The sequence below is a fragment of the Rattus norvegicus genome, chromosome 5, assembly GCF_036323735.1.
Source record: "Rattus norvegicus strain BN/NHsdMcwi chromosome 5, GRCr8, whole genome shotgun sequence".
Classification (NCBI taxonomy): Eukaryota; Metazoa; Chordata; class Mammalia; order Rodentia; family Muridae; genus Rattus; species Rattus norvegicus.
The window spans coordinates 19,804,783-19,822,305 of NC_086023.1; the positions used below are offsets into that span (position 1 = coordinate 19,804,783).

Below are 17,523 nucleotides of genomic sequence, written 5' to 3' on the forward strand. Positions count from 1 at the left end.
TGTTCTAGAACAGTTAGAGGCCTAGGAGATGGGAGTAGAAAGCTAGAAAGAGCCCACACATTCCTGGAGGACCATGAGGTTACCCCTGGGGTATGACATTTGTATAGGATTGAGCTAGGATTGGAGACTATGAAGGTAGAAACATGCACTGAGTATCCTCTTGCTAATAAAATGATGCTCTAGTCAAGCTAAGGATAGAGCCTGGTGGTAGCAGGAAGGCCATAGGTTCGATTCCAAGCACTGAAAAACAAACAAAACCAGAAACAAAGAACCCAAATTGAATATTCTAGGAAGGTAGCAGATGTATTCTTGTTAATCATCCTTATAAATAAGCTGTTATAATTTATTTGTTAAAAAGAATAAGTGCTGGTAAAAGCAGATTGCAGAGCTCCTTCCGTTACCGACGGCTGGAGATTTATAACTGAGCCGACAAGGAAGATACACTTCGCATGTCTAGCTAAATCCTACTATGGCCACATCAGTTACTGCACTCATGTTTGACTACTGTCTGTCAACTTCTTCATGCTTACAGTCTTTGCTTTTGCAGCGATTGCCCCTGCTATGCTAGCACATTTCCCAGCAGCTGTTCTGTAGACTTGACTGTGTCTCCTATGCACTGGGAAAGGGAGAGCCTGGCTTGGAGAGAAAAACCAGGGTAAGCGCCTGTTTTAGTTAGGACTACTACTGCTGTAATAAAACACCATGACCGAAGCAACTTGAAGAAGAAAGAGTTGATTTTTCTCACAATTCTGTATAGCAGTTCATTAGCAAAAGCAGTGAAGCTCACACAGGACAAGAACCTGGAATCCGGAGCAGATGCAGAGGCCATTGAGGGTGCTGCTTACTGGATTATGTCTTGTGGCTTGCTGTGGCTGCTTTCTCATAGAACCCAGGACCATCTTGTGGTAGACTGACATAACACTAGCCAGTAGAGTGCCCTTGCTGATCATGTGACTAGAGCCAGACCTGCACACTGTTTTGGCTTCTGATCTTTCCCTGGGACAGCATCACATCAGTGAGTGCGGATTTTAAAAGTGGGCTAGACTGTTTTAGAGACATGGTGGTTGGTCTTCATTTTCTTATCTTCCCTGTGAACTTTGCCCTGCTTAGGATGGCAGTGACTCCTAGAAATTCAGTCGTGCATAGAAGCAGTATAAATTAGATGGGCCAGTCTCTACTCTTGGGACAAGTCAGGAAATCTGGCTTGTTATACATTATATTTTTGTGTAAGGTCATTGAGTGTTGTGGGAAGAGGGGCAGGACAGAATAGTGACAACAATCTGTGGAGTATTCCTTCAAGGATGTCTATAAATAATTCTAACATCGTTACTGAATCCTCTTCTCTCTCCCTATGTCTTTGCTTTGCTCCTTAAACATTTAAAATATTAATTTATTTACTTACTTATTTGCTGTGGTACTGGTGTTGAAACCTGGGCCTTATCTATCCCATACAAGTGTTCTGCCCTTGAGCTTTGATAGTTTTGAGTAGAGAAATCCTATGAGGTCAGGCTAATCTCTAGTCTTACATTATGTATTATTGCAAGCCCAAGGAATTTTATTTTGTGGGTTTTTTTTAATGGTACAGTATTGTCATTTCAAAACTGCGAGGGACCCTCTTCAAGCCAAATAGAAATAGTGCTTTCTGATTTAATTTTAAACGTATTTGCCAGCAGGAAAAGACACCGAGCAAGAAGATAGGTTTCGCTTATGTCTACATTTTTTACTTGAATTTATTTTTAAATAAATTTCAATGAGAGAATTGGGCCTAGAAGAATATGTCCACAGCCTCAGAGCTTGGGAAGTGAGGCAAAAGGACTGGGTTTCAGGCCAGCCTGGGCGATGTAAGAGACATCTCAAAGGCAAAGCAAAACTGAATATAAGTTTAAACCAGTAGTGTTGTGTCCTTCTTTATTTAATATTTATCTGTGTGGTGCATCCATGTGGAGGGAAGGGGACCACTTGCAAGGGTTGATGTTCTCTTCCCACCTAATGATGTCTTTTTTGTGGAACTCCTGTTGTCAGGCTTAGCAGGAAGGGCCCTAACCTCCTGAGACCCCCTCACTGCCCCTCTCTCTTTGGTTTTCTTGCTTTGGGGTATGGAGGAAGGAAGGTACTGGAGAAGGGCCACTTAGAATTTCTGCCACACATGGAAGCAAAGAAAATAGAGTATAGATTGGAAAGATGGTACGGCTGGGAGATGATTACAGTGAGAAAGCACCCAGGCATGGAGGGGCATGGAGGGGCATGGAGGGGCATGGAGGGGCATGGAGGGGCATGGAGGGGCATGGAGGGGCATGGAGGGGCATGGAGGGGCATGGAGGGGCATGGAGGGGCATGGAGGGGCATGGAGGGGCATGGAGCATCACTCAGTTTTCACTGTGGGAAATGGATTCTGCATTCATGCACATGTGCCTTGAATTAACTGGGAATACTTCTGTATAACACTAAGAGTCAGCAAGTCAGGAAAAAAACCTTAGGATGAGATTGGAATTGGGTGTATCCTCAACTCAAGGCATATATGTACACATGTATGAAGGCATCTATATATAGGAATATATGAGTATGCATGGGCTTGTGTATACAAAATCCCTCATCCATTAGGTATATGCCCTAACATCCCCCAGTGGACAACTGAAGCCAAGGATAATACTGACCTCTTTAATACTGTTTGTCTTATACATAAATTTCAATGATATGTAATTCATAAATTAAGACAATTATAAGAGGTTAATAATTTTTAAACAATATAAAAATCATTTAAAACTTTCAATTGTCCATTTTTAGAATTTTCCAACTAACATTTCTAGTCCTTGACCGTTGTCAACTGAAACCATGCAAAACAAAGGTATGGTTATGGGGGTGGTGTGGAGATACGGTTACGTTTCCGAGCTCTCTCTTCTCAATATGCAGAGGTGGTGATGCCTCCAGAACCAGTAGAGCCCTGGCCTTCCGTTCTAAATGCTTCCTCCCTGAAATAGATGCTCACAACAGGACTGAGGCAAGGAAAGTGCAGGATGAATCCGGAACGTCTAGTTATGCCAGAGTGTAGAACTGGCCAGAAATGACTGGGACTCAAAGGATGAAGGGAAAGCTCAACGGGTGGTCTGAAGGTCAGACTTGAAACAACAGGAAACCTCATCTAAAAATATCGATTAAAGAGAACAAACCGTTAGTACAGAACCTGTGCATCTATGCCTATACGAATAAAACACAACAAATAAAAAGAAGGAATATGTGGATAGACATAGAATAACAAGAACAGAACCAGTCTTTTCTGACATTTGTCATTTGTCAAGTACAGGTCCAGGCTAGTGAATGGAAGTCTGATTAGGATATTAGTATAAAGACATAGTTTCCCTACAGGGAAAAAAATAGCCAAGTATTAAGGGGGAAATGATGACTTCAAGGTAGAAACACCGAGGGAACACTAATGGAATCACAAGATAGTGGTAAACATCGCTAGTGCTTTTCACTACTATTCCTTCATTCAAAAACGTATAGGCCAACATTGGCCTGATTAGGGTACAGACATCCTTTGCCAAGAATGACTCTGAACGTTAGACTCAGAAAGAGACTGATGAGTCTTAATACCATGGTGCTCCCTGCAATTCTGGAATTTAAATCCAGAAAAAGAAAAAAATATTAGGTCAGTTCGCAAAATACACTAGATATGAGACTTAGATAACAGTGACATAAGGGCGTCCCTACATGGGTTTTTGTCAGACAAGATCTAGACAAACCTCAGTTGAGAAAATGCCCCCATCAGATTGCCTGTAGCAAAGTCTGTAGGGCATTTCCTGATTGCTGACTGGTGTGGGAGGGCCTAGGGCACTGTGGACAGGTGGTCCTGAGCTGTATAGAAAAGCAAACTCATGGGACAGAAGCCAGGAAACAGCATTTCTCCATGGTCTCTTCTTCTGTTCCTGTCTCCACTTTCCTGTTTGACTTCCTGCCCTGATTTCCTTCAGCAATGGATTATGACCTGTGAGTGGTCAGATGAAATAAACCCTCTCCTTCCAAGGTTGCTTTTGGTCATGCCGTTTATCACAGCAGTAGAAAACAAAGAAAGACAGGTAGAAATATGATGTTCATTTAGTGACTGGCTACATGGCCACACACACTAACTTCAGGGGAATGCACACTAGTGAGTGAGTGAGGAGAGTGCACTATGCTCAGGAGAATGATGACATGTATACAAATAATTTAACATGCAAGCTAGAGCAAGGTATAGTATGTATTCACGTAACACCTGTAGTCCATAGTTTTATGTTAATATCTTATATGGCAGGTTTCATGTAATAATTACTATGAGTTTACTACCCTGTACATTTTTTATATATTTAGAAATAAAAGAAAGAACAAGATCTAGAGAATTACCTAGGGATGCTTTGTTTGTTTACACAAGGACAAGACAATATTAACCATCTGGAGCTTCTCTGTGAAGGACCTACAGTGTGTTAACCCCTTTGGGAATTGTTCTGCGTACCTAAAATACATTGTTGTAGAATAATTCACATAATAATAAGTACATTAAAAATAATACATCCAAAACAAGATAAAACTTATTTGTGTTTATATAGCTGTATTAATTAAAATCCCTTTCATGACTGAAGAGATCTCTGTGTCTTAAAGAGAACTTGAAGGCAGGACGTGGGGTCTGGAGTCTTTCTTAGCCTTAGTATCCCACAAACACCAGGGCATTGGGGAAAGTGAAGTGGTATGGAAAAATGTCAAAAAGAAAGAGTTGTTACTTCTTCTTCTAAAGTCCAGTTCTTAACTAACCACTGAAGTAATCATTTTTTTACTAAATGACTTTAGACTCAAGTATACTCAAGTCTTGGCTCCCTCAAACTCAGTCTACTCTCCCTTGGGTCCAAGGTGAGACCTTCTGTGACACCATCAATTTAAAACATTTTAAAAAGACATTAAAATTTTTTTATTATAGCGCTGTGTCCTCTACTTCATTTCAGCATCATATATTTGTGGACCATCTTCTTTAACTTCCTCTGTCTCGAGTGTGCACAGTAAACAGCACCTCTGTGAACTGCCTGTTTCTTTTAGCGCTTCCACTTTTCAAAGATTTTTGTTCATTTTGTCACTTATTTTTCCTAGGAACACTGTGGAGAGATCAAGTGCTCTCATCCACCATCATCCTCCGACCTGTTTTTCTTTTTAGACAACGTAGTATAAGGCAATTTGAGTCACTTGCTAGTTCCCTTGATATCAAGTTATTTGAACAACCAACCAAGCTAGTAAACCAACCAACCAAGCTAGAATCTAGAATTCTTTTTTCCAGCACAGAAAGGCCTACGCTGGGCTGGAAGATTTGCACATTCGTGGATCGGTCATTCTTTGATATGAATGGCTGTGTTTGTGTGTCAGGCACAGTCACCAAAATTAAACTTTGCTTTTAAAGCTCGAGGAAAAGAATCTAGGCCCTCACTAGACTCAAGCAGTTAAGGGTTGCCTTGCAAGGTGTCTCTTTGTGTTTCAATTTTTAAATGGAATGACAAATGTTTCATGATTCTCTTTATCTTTTCCTTGTGAGGCTTGGAGTCTTATTTATTTATTCATAATAGATTTATTTATTTTATGTGCATGGGTATTTTGCCTGTGTGTATGTGCACCTTGCATGTGCCTAGTGTCCATAGAGGTCAGAAAAGGATGTCTGAGTCCCAGGATCAGGAGTTATAGATGACTGTGAGCTGCTATGTGGGTGCTGGAAATAGAACCTAGGTCATCTGGAAAAGCAGGTAGTGTTCTTAACCACTAAACTATCTCTCTAGCTCCTAGGCTTAGAGCTTTAGAAGGTTAATATGCCTCCTCCCAGTTTTTCTTACTACCAGAGTACAAAATGTTCATGTTCAACTATAACAGGAAAACATGCAATAGTTTGCAGATGCCTCCCGAAAAGCTTTGTAATACACGTTGATAAAAGGGTAGCAATTGTAGATATTTCTATCAGAGACATTAAAGGCTATGAAATAGACTTCTGCTACTGCTACATTCATTTACCCCCGTACAATGGAAGCTTTTGTTTCTCTCAGCACATTCTCAATGTAAATATGTATGTACTTACTATGTGTCTAACCCCATTTTAAGTACTTTATGAACAATGAATCTTCATAAAGACTCAGAGGTCATTGATATTATTATTCATGGTTCAGTTTACAGACGGTTTTTAAGAGATTCCATAACATTCCAAGGACATACAACCAATGTATTGTTGGTAGAATCCTGTCCTTAGCAGCCCATTCCCCGTGTTTGTGCTCACTCCCAGACAAGTCATGACGTAGTAAGCCTTATCCTTAACAGGACTGGGTAATTGTTTGTTGGTTAAATGAACAGCCTTGTCTCTTGGGATGATTAGAAGCATCAGACAAATCACTTAATTGCTTCATATATTAATTCTCTGTTTTATAAGGAGATAATTGGAAATTTTCTTTCCTTTGGAACAATTAGAGAGGAGAGAATTTACCTAATTGCTATCCATTTCTATGTCTTTACAATCGGCTTGATAATGTATACTGAAGTTACCAGTGATTTACATAGAACCAGTGATTTACATAGGATGGAATTGCAACAGTTTATCAAAGCTAACCATGTCCTTCACAGCCTGAGAGAACATGGCACACAGTGAGAAAACTTTATTTAACATTCATATTTTAATGTTACTTCTATCTGTGAACTCTTCTCATATAGAACACTGCATTCTTTCCCAAGGATCCTTAATCCATCATCATCAACATCTTTCTTTATTTAGTCCTTGTAAATTCCGATTTGTCTCTCATTATTTATTAGCATGATATAAATTCATAATAAGACCTGTTACTGTTTCCTGCTAGAGAAATGAGATGGTCCAAGGGCCCTTGTTATGTGACCTTAAGTCACTGATCCTCACTCTTTTTTCAGCAAAAGGGGACTAAGGTATAGCTATTTCACTAACGTCCGGGGCAGTTGGGAGGGTCAGATAAGGTAGGGAAACTGCTTTGTAAACAATACCGTGCTTATGAAGAAATTAATTTCAAAGATAATTCCCAAATGCCCTAAAGGCAAACATTTACTTTTACGTCATGGCTGCTTGTAAAATTATCTATGTGCATCTTCAGCCTGGATTTCTGCACTAAAAGCGTTAAGATAGCCCTGGGATTTAAATGCTAATGTGTGATTTCAGATGCAGATTGAATTGTTGAAGGAGAAGGGGGGAGAATATTACTCTCCAGAAGCCCTGTGACCTGTATGGTTGAGCCTTTAAGGTTTGTAGAAATGGTCCTTAGTGCTCCTGTTTAGGAGGAAGAAGACACTAGGATTTGATCTGGACATTCTGTTATTCGTAAATATGCAGTAAAGACTGGAGAGCCTTGTGGTTTGGATGGAAAGGGGTGTAGTGAACAGAAGGCCCTGTGTTGCTGCTATGAATAAACCAAAGACATTGTTGGCAAGTCCACCAAATGGATGGAGAAGAACATTCAAGTAACCCAGCTGAAACCTGGAAGGCTCCCTAACTTCTCTCTCTTGTTTTGAAGCTTTTGAAGCTAAATTAGGTTCCGATTGGAAACCTGTTGCACTTATGAGTTGAGGAGCGGCAAGTCCAACAAGCTTTTTAACTTGGATCATTTCCATGATCAGAGAATGCACGCCTTGCCCTAACCAACCATCCGGCCCCATGCAGTTAACCCTGAGAGGGGATCTTGGGAGCAAGAGTTTTCCTGGCGGAAAGGCGCCTATTACCTCTGCAGCAAACACAAAGCAAAACAAAGCCCAAAACAAACTCAACAAAACAACCCAGTGCGCTTGACCCCACGGTGTGGTCAGCATCACTTTCACACGCCGGGAACAGTTATTAGAGGTTCATAGACAAACAACGTGAAGCTGGATCTTAGTAAACCAGGGGAGAAGACTACAGGGGAGAAACCACACTGGGTATTCCTGGGAAGCAGCCCTACCCGGGTTGCAGAGTGGCAGTGCTCAGCTCACAGTGGACCTGCTGCTAAGACGGCCAAGTAAGGATTGCCTTTCTCCTAGGAAGCCAGTCGTCCCTAGTGTGTGTGTGTGTGTGTGTGTGTGTGTGTGTGTGTGTGTGTGTGTGTGTGTGTGTGTGTGTGTGCCAACAGTGGTAAAAGGCTGCAGCAGCCACAGAAGCCAAGCCACATTTGAATTGCCTTTAAAGTTCAAGGAAGACTCTATAAAGAAATGTGAGCGAGCTTTAGTCCTGGCTCTCAGACCACCTTCCCAAGAGAACCTGAGGTTCCATTGAGCAGGCACTAAAGAGAAGGAGTCCATACTTCATCTGGGGACCACAGTTGGGGGTGTGGGTTCTAAGAAACATTTCCCGACCAGTTTTCTGAGCTGGGAATTGAAGCGGGAGCAGCGCACTTCCTGCTTCGCCGCGGAAAAACTCAGCCTGGGCCAAGCGGGAAGGAGGACATGGTCTTCGAGTCGCCAGCTGCTAGGGTGGGGTTTCGGGACAGCCCGAGAGGAGCCACGATTAGACAGGAATTCGGACAGTTACGTGAGACCCCGCCCACTAAAGATGCACGCTCCTGTCCGTGTGGGGAATGAGTCCCCGAAGTTAATCTTGGGGCCAAACATTCTCAGCTCCTACCGGAGAGGCTAGTGAAGCAAAGACTGCAGGGTCTGGCTTGAATGTCCTGGGCCACTTTGGGGGCCGGTGACCTCTGTCTTTCTTGCCACTCTTTCCTCTCCTCTCTCGCTCCCGAATTTTCGATCTCCATCTCGGGACCCACTGGGGACTGACCGGGGACTGAGAAGAGACGCGAAAGGTATAAAGGGGGAGGAGAACTGCGCCTTTTGGTGCCCAGGTGCAAGGTGCCACTGGCGGCGTCGCTCTGCATAGCCCTACCTGGGAGGTGCGGAGCCTGGGGCACGACGCTCTGCTCCGTGTCACTTCCCTCGTGGTTCCCAGAGGTAGACTCTGAGGCACGTATTTTAGGTCGTCCAGTGGTACTATTGTCTCTTTATCTTAGAATCCGCCAGGATGGGGGGGGGGGCGCTGTCTCGGTGATGACAGCCTGCACTCCCCTTTCCACCCCCATGAACTTGCTCTCCACAGACCACGGATGTGCCTGAGTGCCCACGGATCCTGCGCAATTGGACCCGAGTGTCCTGTAACAGGCTCTGGCCATCAGAACACCCAAACCACAAAACTTTCGAGAAATCAGCCGCTCACTCAGAGCCTCGCTATAGAGCGTGACTTTGACTCTCCCACTTCGGGTCACAGTCGATCACCTATCCGCTTCCTACAGGCCCCAAGTAGTGACGGACACAGCTTCTTGTTACGTTAGTCGCTTCCTTGCCCCAGCCTTTCGAGCCTCGTGTCGCGTTTGGGGATGTGGCGTAGTCAGTAGCCACCTAGAAATCCTGCACTGTTGTGTGATACCGCTGCGGGCTGTAGCAGACAGGCGTGCCAGGCTTCTACTCCAGATACCCACCCCCACCCCAGTAAATCTCTAGTGTTGAGGGAAGCAAGGCTTGCAGGAAGCCGCTCCGGATGTTTGCTTCTTTACATGTGGCATTTGTGGCTGGCTTTGATAACGTCGCGAACTCGGCTTCCAACACCCATTTAGTGAAGAAACTGAAACATGGTCCACTCACAACTGCTGGCGGGTCTGAAGTGCGGTTGCCCCCAACACTTCTCCCAAAGTATCTATCAAGAGAATGGTCAGCAGAAATTAGATCTAGGTAAGAGGACGGGAAGGGGACTAGTCTTGGGAAAGCGCCACATTTCCTGAGAGATTTGTTAAGTAAAGTGCTACCTAATGAGTCCAGGGGAGGCTGTTTTACGGGAGTAGAGAAGAGCCCAAAGGTGGACGCTTGGACTCCTAGTGCGTTTGTGCTTTCCCTCAGACAGATCAGTAGTTAATCTTCCGGAATGAGTGTAAATGACTCTGGCACCCCTGGGCTTTTAACCGCTTTCTCAGTATGCTGGGTTCCCTTCACGGAGCAAGAACAGAACAAGTAACCAGGTAAAATGATGCAAATACATTTTTTAGACCTACACCTGAATTATATTTCCGTTGTCTCTTAGCTTTCGGAGAAATCAACCAAGACAGTGAAGACAGAGAAAATGCATTCTGGACCCGCTACTGTTTCCAACCTTCATTTCAAATAAAGCCCATAGTTTATTAAAAAAAAAATTCACGGAAAGAGAAAATTCGGCCCTGGGATCTTTAAAAAGATGTCGGTTACTAGATGCAAAAGAGAAAAGTCACTGTGGAGGTGAGGGCCTGCGCCCTTGCTTCTGAGAGGCAGGAGAGCTACATGGGGAAATTGCCTCAAAACAAACGGAAGAGATACGATTTTTTTCCCTTAAAGATTACCTGGCTAAGGAATTGATTGGTAATATGGCTATCTCTGCCCCTATAACCCCTTATAACCCCTTTGGTTAAACATCTGAAATGCATTTTTTTGTTTGTTTGTTTTACTTTCAAGCCAATGTTTTTCAGGGGAAAAAAAGCTTTGAGAAAGAGCACATTATCAGTTAGATTTAAGACCAATTGCTTTTAAATCACCAATTTAAAATATTATTTTCTTCGATTTCTTAAAGCAGATTTAAATTTACCCCCTTTGTATGAATCTTAAGACCTGGAACTTTAAACACTCTCACGGATCTCTCTGCACAACATCCAGCTTTAAATGGGAGGGTCGCCATTGCTTTATAACATAACAAATTCGAGAAAGAATGGCTTCTGTATGAGTTCTTTGGAGACAAGATAGTTCCAGAAACTGCAGGCCAGGAGCTAGCAAAACCTCTGTGCGTTTTGGAACCTCCAGTAAGCCAGACTTGGTATCTGAAATAACACAAGGAAACCTCAGCATGTTACCTCATGGGCCACAAGTAAGTGATACTTTTTCAATCAGCCCTTCACCTTAAAGAAGTCTTGTTTTGGAAACTGATATGTTGAGTCTCTCTCTCTCTCTCTCTCTCTCTCTCTCTCTCTCTCTCTCTCTCTCTGTCTCTGTCTTTCTCTCCTTCAAGGCAGGGTTGCATGTAGCCCAGGCTGGCCTCTAATTCTATATGTAGCCGAGGATGATCTTGAACATATTTTTCTGCCCCCATTTCTCAAGTGCTGGAATTACAGAATTACAGGCATTAGGCATCTCATAGACTGTCTTTTCTGAGGAATTGTGCTAGGTGAGCGTTCTAATTGTGCTATTTCACCAGTCCTTGAATTTTCCTCCCTTAAAACCACAATTTTTCCTCCCTTAAAACTATGTGAGACTGACTGTTGGAGCTCTTAGAAAACAACACAAACATGCAAATGCAACAACAGGGAGCTTTCGGAGCTTCTGGTCTGAAGGAGGGCTGCTGCTAGGTGTGCTCCTAACACCCTCCAGTGTCTCTGCCTTAGCACGTGAGTCTCAGTTTCCTCTTCTGGAAGCTATAATGCTGCCCTTGAAAAAGATTATGTTAGGGGCTAAATGCGTTTGCTAACATTTGGAGGGTGCTGAGTGGTTGCTCGGATCAGGTCTGTAGGAAGGCATGGTTTGAAGCCCGTGAAAAAGTACTTTCAGGTTTGAAATAAATTTAAGGGTGCTCATCTTTTCATACCAGTCTCAGGAAATATATAGGGGGTGTTGTAACCATCTGTCAGGCTAACCGGCTTAAACGCTATAAAATGTGCTTCGCAAATGGACTGATCCTTTCCCTCCTGCTGCCGCTTTTTGCACGTTATTTTATATTTTAATTTCTTGGCGTTTGGGATGGAACCACGGCTTCTTTCAAGTCTTTAGAAATAAAACCAGGTCTTGCCTCTTTTGCCGAACACATATGGGCAGCGTTTGTGTGTGTGTGTGTGTGTGTGTGTGTGTGTGTGTGTGTGTGTGTATGTGTGTGTGTTTTATGTTTCATAGCGAAATTCCTTGGGGTAGACTTGAACCCTTAACTATTGAGTGGTGAAATAATAGTGATAAAGCATTTTATATTAAACTTTGTTTTTTTTTACAACTTGTTATTTACCTTGGACATTTTTAATAGAATGTAAACATGATGAGTTTTTGGAAGAACAGGATTTTTTTTTCCCTGAAAAAACATGCGAAGTTAATTGTCTTCGGTAATACTTTTTTTCAAAAAATAGAATAAATACCTATACCTAGTATGTTGACGTGAACAACCTTGGACTAGTACTTCACAGTGAGCAATATCTCCAGACATTTGAATTTCAGCCGTCCTATTTCCCCGAGAGGACTTGGCGCCAGAGCCCGGCTCCAGCCAGTTTTCCCCTGGCAGGTGTAGCCCGAACGCTCTGCCGGGGGAGGGGAAAGGGGCGGGTATGGGACTTGAGACTCGGACCACCGGCTGGGCGGGGGCCTAAGGACTAGGGTCCGGCCCGCCCCCGCCGCGCCATTGGCCAGGTCCATAAAGAAAAGGGCCCGCGGCACCGGGGGACACCCGCAGTGTCACTGGGTAGATCTCCAGAGCTATTAACGCAGCAGGTTAGGACTAACGGGAGGAGCGGCCGGAGGGTCGCACCGGCTCAGGTTAACGAGTTCCTCTGGGCATCTCCAGGCAAGCTTCCCATCCCCGCCTCAGGGTCCGGGGAAGCGGCGTGTCCCGTGGCCGTAGCAGAGCGCGGGGTCGGTCTGGAGCGCCATGAGCAGCCCGGATGCGGGATACGCCAGTGACGACCAGAGCCAGCCTCGGAGCGCGCAGCCCGCGGTGATGGCCGGGTTGGGCCCCTGTCCCTGGGCCGAGTCCCTGAGCTCTCTCGGGGACGTAAAGGTGAAAGGAGAGGTGGTGGCGAGTAGCGGGGCGCCAGCCGGGACCTCGAGTCGAGCCAAAGCCGAGTCTCGCATCCGGCGGCCGATGAATGCCTTTATGGTGTGGGCCAAAGACGAACGCAAGCGGCTGGCACAGCAGAACCCGGATCTGCACAACGCAGAGCTGAGCAAGATGCTAGGTGAGTCGGACCAGGGGGATCCAGGGGCCTCGCGCACTCCAGAGAATCGCCGAGCCACCTCCTTGAGCCAAGAGGTGTCTTGCGCCTCACACCACAAGTGGGCTGTCCCTTTCTCCAGCTCCCTCTCGCCAAAATAACCCTTGGCCTTGGTCTTTGGGCAAAATATAAGGGTTTCTTAGCACTTCAGAGCGGTAACTCGAGCACCCCTGGCTCGACCCCTTCCCAGACCAGGGGATTTTACCAGTTTTTCGAATTTAGGGAAGAAAGGTAAGAGAGGAAGCCCTTTTTAGGCGTCCTGTGAGGACGCGATACAAGACTTTCAGCGTACTGAGACCAGGCTTCCCGCTTGCTCGCTCAGTGAGCGATTACCCGGGAGAGGGGCCTGGGTGCGGGAGCTCACCCGGGTAACCCTGCGCGCCTCTCCACCTTCCCTGCAGGCAAATCCTGGAAGGCGTTGACCTTGGCGGAGAAGCGGCCCTTCGTGGAAGAGGCCGAGCGGCTGCGTGTGCAGCACATGCAGGACCATCCCAACTACAAGTACCGGCCGCGGCGGCGCAAGCAGGTGAAGCGCATGAAACGGGTGGAGGGAGGCTTCCTGCACGCTCTCGCCGAGCCTCAGGCCGGCGCGCTTGGTCCCGAGGGCGGCCGCGTGGCCATGGATGGCCTGGGTCTGCCTTTCCCGGAGCCAGGCTATCCGGCCGGCCCGCCGCTGATGTCCCCGCACATGGGCGCCCACTACCGTGACTGCCAGGGACTGGGCGCACCCGCGCTCGACGGCTACCCTCTGCCCACTCCGGACACATCCCCGTTGGATGGCGTGGAGCAGGACCCGGCTTTCTTTGCTGCCCCGCTGCCAGGGGACTGCCCGGCGGCCGGAGCCTACACGTATGCTCAGGTCTCGGACTATGCGGTGCCCGCAGAGCCGTCCGCTGGCCCCATGCGAGTGGGACCCGACCCCTCCGGCTCTGCGATGCCGGGGATCCTGGCGCCCCCCAGTGCTCTGCACCTGTACTACGGCGCGATGGGCTCGCCCGCGGCAAGCGCCGGGCGCGGTTTCCACGCTCAGCCCCAGCAGCCACTGCAACCGCAGCCACCGCCGCCACCACCACCGCCTCCACCGCCGCAGCAGCACCCGACGCACGGTCCGGGGCAGCCTTCTCCACCTCCCGAGGCTCTGCCCTGCCGGGATGGCACGGAACCCAACCAGCCCACTGAGCTACTAGGGGAGGTGGACCGCACGGAATTCGAACAGTATTTGCACTTTGTGTATAAGCCGGAGATGGGTCTTCCCTACCAGGGACACGACTGCGGTGTGAACCTCTCGGACAGCCACGGAGCCATTTCCTCCGTGGTGTCCGACGCTAGCTCAGCGGTCTACTACTGCAACTACCCTGACATCTGACGGTTGCCGATTTGACCTGCGGGCCAGAAGCAGTGTTACACACTTCCTGGAAGCGCTAAGGAAATCCTTAGCGTCACGCTGTTTTGTTTTTAAGTTGCCTTGGCATATAATTTATGGTAATTTATTTTGTCTGCCACTTGAACAGTTGAAGGGCTACATGAGATTCTCATTTCAAATGCCTCGAGGGGTTTGCTCCCCACCATCACTGTCCAGTTTTAGCCAGTTTTTAATATCTCACCAACTTGATCCAAAGAAATTTTGTCACGATCTTAAAAAAATCCTGGAATCTTTTTTAAAAAAATCTCTATCACATTGGTTTTATCAAAGTAATTTAAAGATCAACAGTAAATATTACACAATTAGAAGTGTATAGTTAATTGTAAACTTTCTATTTTCTTACAAAATTTAAGAAACCCTAAATACAAACAGTGGGGTGTTCAGATGTGATATCGTTGTTCTCCTACGAAAAAAATTCTCACAGAATGAACTTGCTATGTACATTCCAAAATATTGGTTTCTAAAAATAATACTGTAAATGTTTTTAATTCTGTATACTTTAATAAGGCTGTTCAAAAATTCTGGTTTTTTTTTTTGTCATCTTGATATCTGCCAAAAGAGCTTTTCAGATATATCTGTTTTCGTTTGTGTTTTCTTCCAAATGTCTTTATCCCTTTCCCCACAAAATTTGCCTTTAATCCCCACATTTTTAGAGTCAGAGAAACTAATCAAAATAAAATTTGTTGTGACTGTTAATCAACTTTAGTATATAATTTCCACCGTGCATTTTGCTCGAGTTAGCACATGTGGACGGTTGCATTCCCTTGTTTTGCCATTTTCAAGCTCAAGATTCCCCTTGAGTGAGTTTTATGCGGTGTGCTTTACACAGCACAAAACAGCTATCTCCCTCATCTCCTGTTGAGAAAAAAGAGGTACAAGGCTTCAATCCGTAGCCCCTGCAAATCTGCTGTGCTGATTGCTGCCCTACACACGGACACCGCGGGAACTGCTGGTTTGTGCGCTTTTCCTGTGCCAGGTGTTTCCTTAGTGTCATTCTGCGCATTGTATCTGAGAAAGCCTTCCAGTTGGGCAGTATTCTCTCATTCTCTAGTCCCCATCCATGCTGGGCACTGAGGCCACAGCTTCATCAAGGGGGATAAAGAGAGCCACTTTTGAGCTGCAAACCCAGCCCAGTTGCTAACTCCTAAAGCATTTACTGAGTCTCTGTGTAGGGCTGCAGAGGTGGGCACTAGAATTCGCATTCTGGTCAACAAAGAAGGTATTTATATGGTGAAGAACTCTAAGATGATGGGTTTAAATGGGTTCTTTTGGAAATGTCAGTATAACATTTTAAAAGGAGGATTCCTGATTACTAGGCACAGAAGGGTAGAAAACAGGTTGAGCCTACTTGGGACATTTTTTTTTTTCTTTTTTTCCGGAGCTGGGGACCAACCCAGGGCCTTGCGCTTGCTAGGCAAGCACTCTACCACTGAGCTAAATCCCCAACCCTACTTAGGACATTTCTAGTGACTATAATCATGTTTAATTTTCTACTTAGAAATTTAAAGTTCACCCCTGGGAGGTTATCTAACCTATTTCCTTTTCCTTTCTCCCTCCCACCCCTGACACTAGGCATGGAAACCAGAGTCTCTAAAACCTGCCTCATTTTATTTTGTTGTTTTCTGGCTATCTTGGAACTCACTATATAGACCAGACTGACCACAGAGATCTGCATTCCTCTGCCTCCTAAGTGCTGTGACTAAAGGCATGTCCCAGACCATCTGGCTTCCAGGCTGATTTTTATTTAGTGCTCTTCCTTGTTCTACATTGTTTCTTTCTTTGATCCCAGAGAGGCTGTTCTGCATGAGCATAAATTCATTTACAGGGATTCCCAAGAATTTCTCAGTAGACTATGTAATAAGCAGAAGGGTTGCCCAGTCCCACTTTCGAAGTCACGTGGGTAGTTCAAATTTCTGTAGACATTTTAGTGTGTGACTCCAAAGAAACAACTGCTGGAAATGTGACTGCCCTCTCTTCAAATAAAGACGCTAAGTAGGGAAAGGTGGAAAGGAAGAAAAGAATATGGAGCGCTTAGGGCAAAGTCGGAAATCAGGTCACATAATATTTTTAACCGCTCCCAAGGTATGGCTGAGAAGACAAGACAGCTACAATTATGGAGGCAATGTTACTACGAGGATGCAAGTGTCTTCATCCTCACAGACAGCTCTTGTAGGTAGAGACTTCAGGCCAACTCCTTTCCTTTCCCCCAACACTCAGCTTAAGAATCTGCTAATGGTTGCTTTATCATTCCATACAGTCTCATTTTTTCTTTCACACTTTGTGGAGGAAAAACTGCAGATAAAAGACACCATTCCCCCCAACCCCCGACTGTCTGAGATCCTTCAGAAATACCTTGAGCATCTAGGGCAGGTTTTGGTTGGGTTCTAAGGAGCCTTATATGTTTGTATATTTGGATCCACCTTAATCTGAGTGGCTGAGAAAAGCAGGAACTCTTCCCTAGTAACATGCACACAAAGCACATACCCTTTGTAGTTAGGGATAATTCTGGCATTGTGGGACTCTATCTATTGCGGGACTCTTTCCAACTATCTATGGGTTACAGAAGCCCTGGTGTTAATCAGTAAATAACACAGACAACTTAAACCAGATGACACACATCAGATATTTGAAACCAAAGAACTATTTCTATGAGGAATTCTCCTTTCTTATGACATGATTCAAGGAACTAACAGTCACTGTTCTCTTGAGTTTAAAGGGAGCCTGTAATATAGGACAAGGTGAAGATGTAGACTTCTCTTGGTGCCACCGTGATGGTGATTACTGGATTCCAGGACTGATCCAGAGAGCCTTTCCATGGTTTAATCCAAGTGAGATTTGCTACTCTAACTCACTCGAAGGTGACAGGAATGGAAACATGACATGTCTCTGACTGACTTGTAGGAGGGCGTTTCAGATTTTGTTCTTTGTGTTCTGGACAATTGTATAAAAAGCCCAATTTTACCACTTAACCAACTGCACAGAGGAACTGCACTTACTGCACAGAGGTAAAGAAAAGAGGCCCCGGAGTTCCTGAAAAGGGAGAGGGCTCAGCTTCTCCAGCTCATTCCTGCCCTAGAACTGAAGGACTGAATACAAAATATCCAGCACAGGAAGCTATGGCTGCAGTTCCCTGTTAAGAGTGCT

At 45.3% G+C, this 17,523-nt stretch overlaps 1 protein-coding gene and 1 long non-coding RNA gene across 9 annotated transcripts in view; one reads left to right on the top strand and one right to left on the bottom strand.

Annotated features, from left to right (window-relative positions):
• The window catches only part of LOC102552817 (uncharacterized), a 53,446-nt gene extending 44,444 nt beyond the window's left edge, over positions 1-9,002 (bottom strand). The window contains exon 1 of the long non-coding RNA XR_353842.5: positions 8,864-9,002. This is a non-coding gene — a long non-coding RNA (uncharacterized LOC102552817). The remainder of the gene's footprint in view (positions 1-8,863) is intronic.
• A 560-nt stretch (positions 9,003-9,562) lies between these two features.
• Positions 9,563-15,077, top strand: Sox17 (SRY-box transcription factor 17). 8 transcript variants are annotated; one of them, XM_063287523.1, is made up of 5 exons: positions 9,563-9,702; positions 9,868-10,239; positions 10,571-10,858; positions 12,530-12,920; positions 13,358-15,075. In XM_063287523.1, exons 4-5 carry the CDS (start codon positions 12,614-12,616, stop codon positions 14,320-14,322), a joined length of 1,272 nt encoding a protein of 423 aa, XP_063143593.1. In that variant the 5' UTR covers positions 9,563-9,702; positions 9,868-10,239; positions 10,571-10,858; positions 12,530-12,613; the 3' UTR covers positions 14,323-15,075. The 8 variants fall into 8 exon arrangements, with proteins under 8 accessions (XP_063143593.1, XP_038965681.1, XP_038965680.1 ...); XM_039109753.2 differs by having other exon boundaries at positions 9,868-9,986; positions 10,568-10,858; XM_039109752.2 differs by having other exon boundaries at positions 9,868-9,986.
• Positions 15,078-17,523: the final 2,446 nt, after the last annotated feature.